General features: G+C 51.9%; 1 protein-coding gene across 1 annotated transcript in view; it reads left to right on the forward strand.

The window, feature by feature from the left end:
* The window catches only part of ACACB (acetyl-CoA carboxylase beta), a 146,321-nt gene extending 140,877 nt beyond the window's left edge, over positions 1-5,444 (forward strand). Inside the window, exons 49-53 of the mRNA XM_032654348.1 lie at positions 523-635; positions 1,615-1,769; positions 2,479-2,649; positions 2,763-2,899; positions 3,128-5,444. Coding sequence (XP_032510239.1) covers positions 523-635; positions 1,615-1,769; positions 2,479-2,649; positions 2,763-2,899; positions 3,128-3,254 — 703 coding nt within the window. The 3' untranslated portion in view covers positions 3,255-5,444. The remainder of the gene's footprint in view (positions 1-522; positions 636-1,614; positions 1,770-2,478; positions 2,650-2,762; positions 2,900-3,127) is intronic.
* The last annotated feature ends 556 nt before the right edge of the window (positions 5,445-6,000 follow it).

Here is a 6,000-nt window from a genome sequence, read left to right on the forward strand (position 1 = left end):
TGCCTTTGTGTGCTTTAAGGAGATCAGAAACAGTACCCTGGCCCTAGGAGAGCAGAGATTAGGAAGGCCACAAAGGACTGTGGCTGAAGAGCTCGAGGCTTATGTTGTTCTGGAGAAAGTCATACGCTCTTGGAGCTGAAAGGGCCTTCCAGAGTTCAGAATAGTCCATTCCATTTTTTACTTTTTGGCCTCACCATGAGGCATGTGAGATCTTAGTTCCCCGACCAGGAATCAAACCCACGCCCCCTGCAGTGGAAGCACGGAGTGTGAACCGCTGGACCGCCAGGGAAGTCCCAGAACACTTTATTTTAAAAGCTGGTTTAGTTCTTCATTCTATGGATGTAGAAGCAGATGACCAGAGAGGGGAAGTGACTTGCCAAGGGTCACACAGTGAGTCAGTGAAAGAGCAGAGGACTGACACCAGATTTCCTGGCTGTCTTGCCTCCCCCTGCCGTGTCCTCTGGCTGTCGCTTGCTGGGGGATACCTCACACACCACCCCCACCCGCTGCTGTTTTTTTCAGAGCGAGTGTTCTGGAGCCAGAGGGAACAGTTGAGATTAAGTACCGGAAGAAAGATCTGGTAAAGACCATGAGAAGAATCGACCCAATTTACCAGAAGCTTGTGGAACAGCTAGGTGAGTGGGTCGGAAATGAATCACTTCTCAGAGGTCAACAGAGGCTCAGCCCTCTCATTGCTGGAGGTTTCTGGTATGTTAAAAATAGTGAAGACATACCGAAACACAGCAGCAAAAATTATGAGATATTTTAAATGTTCACATACATGTATCAACTCCTTCAACATTGAAAAATATACACTGTGCCTTAGTGAATGTATTTCTCAGCACACTGAAAAATATACACTGTGCCTTAGTGAATGTATTTCTCGGCACACACAAGATATAATAATTGAAGTATTTCGAGCCAATAAGAAACATTAGAATTTTGGTAGCAAAATTACCCTTTAGAATTTTTCCATCAGACATATTTTTGTTTGAGTGACAGCTTTGTTTCACTTGTAACTTTAGGTGTAATTCTCTTTAAAAGTCCATGTTAGGTGTCAGTGTCTTTATGACTGATCTGTGTCATAAATTCACAGGATTTATGATGATGGTGATGACGGGTGTATAATTTCTTTGATTTGGTATCAGGGTAATGCTGATATCACAGGGTGAGTTGAGAAGTGTTTCCTCCTATTTTCTGAGTTTGAATTGGCACTATGTCTTTAAATCTTTGATAGCAGGTTTCTAACTACAAATTCAACTTCTTTATTATATATAGGAATGTTCAGTTTAATCTGTTTCCTCTTAGGTGAGCTTTCATAGTTTGTATATTTCAAGGAATTGGTCTATTTCATCTAAATTATCGAATTGGCATAGACTTGTTTATAATATTCCCTTATTAGATTTTACCATATATATTAAAAATGGTAACTGATAGTGTCCTGTAAGCACAACAGGCCTGATAAAAGGGGATAAATTTGAAGTTGCGCGTTGAATGCTGTCTTGCAAATCTGGATGCATTTTTGAGACTGCACGAGCGACTTGACTTCTGGGCATTATCAGAGTTAAAGCTGAGGCCTGTCTTGCCCACCCTGGTTCTTGCCCTTGCCTGCAGGAATGTCTGAGCTCTCCGACAAGCACCGCAAGGAGCTGGAGGGCCAGCTGAAGGCCCGGGAGGACCTGCTGCTGCCCATCTACCACCAGGTGGCGGTGCAGTTCGCCGACCTCCACGACAAGCCCAGCAGGATGTTGGAGAAGGGTACCATCTCTGTAAGAGCCTGCAGGTCTAGGGTCGGCGCGAATGGCCCATCCTAAGGTCACCTGGTTTCCAACACACAGAGGATATTTGGGCTCAGGGCTTTGGGATGAGTCAAATGCCACACGTTAGAATCACCTGGGGAGCTTTAAAACAAAAAAAAATCCTAGTGCCTAGGTGGCTCTCCGGACCAATTAAATCAGAATATGGGTGGTGGGAGTGGGGAGAAGCCAGACATCAGTATATATTTTTTTCAGATCCCCAAGAAACTCCAATAGGTAGCCAAGTTTGGGAACCACCAGTCTAACCTCTGTGTGTGTTTAGAACTGCTGGTCCAGATTTGTGAACCATTGTTCCCACCCTGCATTCACCCACCACTGACCATCACAACCCCGCCCTATTGCCCTGTCCCCACGAGGACATCCCCAGTCCTGCTCGCCCTGCGTCCCGTGCTCCTTCCTACCTCGCCTAAGCCCTCCGTACCTCTGGTGAGCCCGTGTTCTGTGTCTGGAGGTGGACGTGGGCGCCAGGTTTGTTCCCCAGGAGAGGCAGCCTAGAGACCTGGCAGTGTCCTGCCTCTGCCGCCTCCCCAAGCCTCAGTTTCCCGGCCTGTAAAATGGGAATGGTCCCAGAGCCTTCCCCAGCACAGGGCCGGGCCCCGGCAGCCTCCTGAGTCCCCTGCCCCACCGTTTCTGGGGGCTCAGGCTCGGGGCTTGTCCGCAGGACATCCTGGATTGGAAGACTGCCCGCACCTTCCTGTACTGGCGCCTGCGTCGCCTGCTGCTGGAGGACCAGGTCAAGCAGGAGGTCCTGCAGGCCTGCAGCGACCTCAGCCACGTGCACGTCCAGTCCATGCTGCGCCGCTGGTTCATGGAGATGGAGGGGGCCGTCAAGGTGGGCCTGGGGCAGAGATGGGTGGGCTGGCAGGCGGGGGCCAAGGGGGGCCCGAGGGGGAGCCCCGCCCGGCAGGGTGTCCCTCCCTGACGCAGCCTCTGTTCGCTCCCCAGGCCTACCTGTGGGACAACAACCAGACAGCGGTGCAGTGGCTGGAGCAGCATTGGCAGGCGGGGGAGGGGCTGCGCTCCACCATCCGCGAGAACATAGAGTACTTGAAGCGAGACTCTGTCCTCAAGACCATCCGAGGGTGAGTGCCTGCCCCGCCTGCCCACCCACCTCTTGGACTTGTCAGCGAGCGCAAAAGCCAGGACTCGCGTGACAGTGACCACAGCAGGAAGAGTGTTGGGAGCTCTGGGTGGTTGGCTGCCCTCCCCCAGGAATGGGAAGGGGCCCTGCACAGGGATCTGGGGCTGCCGTAGGGCCCATTGAACTCAGGGGCAGGAATGACCTCGCCCTTCTTTCCCCTCCCATGCAGCCTGGTTCAAGAAAACCCCGAGGTGGCCGTGGACTCCGTGGTGTACATATGTCAGCACGTCAGCCCGGCCGAGCGGGCCCGGATCATTCACCTCCTGTCCACCATGGACAGCCCGGCCTCCACCTGACCCCGGTCCCGCCGGCCACTTGCAGGCCCACGGGCAAGAGAAACCACACTGATCTGCTGACTGCAGGCCCTCGCCTGCACCTTGGGAGTTTGCTTTTTAAAATTGCTGCAAGGCTGCTGACCCCCAAGTCGCTCCTGTTTCAATAAAAGGCTCAGAAGTGGCCCCTTCCAAGCAGAAATCACCTCCTCTCCATTGTTGGCAAGTCTGTGTTTTGTCTCTTAAGACATTTTGCTGCGTCACTGAATTGAATTGAACCCAAACACCCCAGTTTCCAGCCACTTTCCGGTGCCTGCTTTGTGGGATCCAGGTGTTCTTTTTAGGCTCATTTTATATCAGAGCATGGAATCTTTATTATTATTTCTACTCTGAGACCAGCTCATGAGGTAAGCATCTCATAGCAGCATAACAAAGGAAGAAAAATAGAGACAAGACAAGAGAAAACCTATTTTTGTAACGGTGCTTATTCGGATCCTGTTGAGTTACCCAGGAAAGGGTATGAATGATTTTTTATTAAGAGTGTAAAATGGTATTTTGCTCCCCATGTGGCCCCTAGTAGCGAATCACTAGCAACGTCCCATTACCAGGCTTAGTTCTCTCATTAGCAGAGAATTGCATCGCTGTAGGTTCAAGGGCATTGGGAGACTTCTTTTATGTGATTCACAGCCCTCTGCCTGCCCCTTCCCTCCGAGGAGGAGAGGACGAGCCCTCCCATGTCCTGGAGGGTGCATGAAGAGGCAGGCATCCTCCAGCCCAGGTTGGGAGGACAAAGAAGAGAAGGAAAGCCTTCTCCAAACCCGCAGCCCAGCTTGCTCACAGGTGTCACCGCTGTGCTTGCCATCACCTGCCTTGGAGGGCCCTTCGGGTCACCTTCACGCTTTCGCCTCTTGCCTCAATGTCCGTCGGTGGGATCTGGCCCTGACGGACAGAGCTGTTGGTTCCCGAGGACTGGAGCACGAGGACCACACTGATTCACTCAGGGAGGGCTTCGCACTGCATCCGCCAGTACCCAGCTCTGAAGGCCGCACAGCGTCAGGACCTGCGATCCTTCTGGGCCCATCCGTCTGTCCCTGGGTGCCAGTGATGGGAGGGAGTTGGCCACCCTCCACTGCTGTGATGGGCAGTTTGAGGACACCAGACATTACACCTGTCCAGCTTGGAGGCCAGCGAGGTTGCCCGGGGAAGCCCCTACAAGCTGGGCTGCTGGAGGATGTTTGAGGCCATCGGCCAATGACAGCTCTGGCCGATGAAGGTGGTGTGGGTGCAGTGAGGGGTGGGAGAAAGATAAATTAGCCGTTGTCGCATCCTGAGACTGGAGCGGGCAGGGAAGGGTCCATGCTGCTTTGGGAACTGAATGCTTTCTGTTGGGGGGAGGCCCTGCTGGTTTGGGAGGGATGATAAGTCAATGACTAGCTGCTACCCAGGAACAGTGGGCGGAGGAACCTGCCGGGAAATGTGTGGAATGAATAATTTTTTGAAGGAAGTACTTTGGCCTTGGCTTATTTGGACCAGAGAAAGCGGGCCGCCTCACTGGGGAATCACGCCCATTCTCCGACAACCACTGAGATCTCGTGCAAGCCCCCATCTCAGGAAGACAAAGCTCTGATTTGACTTCCCCTCCCGAAGGCCACCGGGGGAGCGGGGGACCACTTCATGCTTGCAGCTCAATTTCAAACATGGACACAAGCTGCTGTCTGCCGGCAGCCGAACAGACTTTCCCCGATGGGGTCGACTTTTCTTCCCTCGAGAGACTTAGCACAGGCGCCTCCAGGGAAGGGAGAAAGGATCAGATCACTGAGTATGCACAGGGGCCTGGGTGGGCAGCCCGGGTCTAAACTGAATGCTCAGGGTGACGGCCACTGGCTACCTCCAGTGCCCTGGCCTCGTCCCATGCAATCCCATGAGCTTTTGAGGTGGGTGCTACAATTCTGTCTACTTTCTGTCTCTCTGAACTTAGCTATTCTAGGGACCTCATATAAGTAGAATCATACAGTATTTGTCTTTTTGTGACCGGCTTATTTCATTTAGTATAATGTCCTCAAGGTTCATTTATGCCGTAGCAGGTGTCAGGATTGCCTTCCTTCTTGAGGTTGAATAATAATTCCATCGTGTATATAGATCACATTTTGTTATCCATCATCCATCGATGGACACTTGGGCTGCTGTGAACATGAATGGCAAATATCTGTTCGAGTCTCTACTTTCACTTCTTTTCTTTTGGGTATATTCCCAGAGGGGAATTGCTGGGTCATGTGGCAAATCTGTATATAAGTGTTTGAGGAACAGTCGCCGTTTTCCGTGGGGCTACAGCATTTTACATTCCCACCGTCACTGCACGAGGGTTCTGATGTGTTCACATCCTCGTTAACCCATGTTGTTTTCTGTTTGTTGTTTTTTTATGGTAGCCATCCTATTGGGTGGAGCCTAGAAGCCATTTTAACTCAAAAGACATTGAACCTTTTTCCTTGCATCCCTCAGACATCTTGGGCGGGATGTACAGACCCCACCAGCGGGCCTGTAAATTCCCAATTCCTCTGCCTCCGCTTCCGCTGCCCACTCTGTTGCTCCTCCCCCGGTTGCCCTGCCTCCCTTCCTTCCGCCAATGAAGTTTCCCGTGTTTCAGCTGCCTACTTAGTCTTTGCCCTGCTACCCCTGCACTCAGGGGACTGTGACTCTGGAGATGGAAGGTTCAGCATCTGTACCCAGAGGAACGGCATCGGTACAACCAGCATCCTCCAGAGGCACCACC

This window comes from Phocoena sinus, chromosome 14 (genome assembly GCF_008692025.1).
Source record: "Phocoena sinus isolate mPhoSin1 chromosome 14, mPhoSin1.pri, whole genome shotgun sequence".
In the NCBI taxonomy this organism is placed as follows: domain Eukaryota; kingdom Metazoa; phylum Chordata; class Mammalia; order Artiodactyla; family Phocoenidae; genus Phocoena; species Phocoena sinus.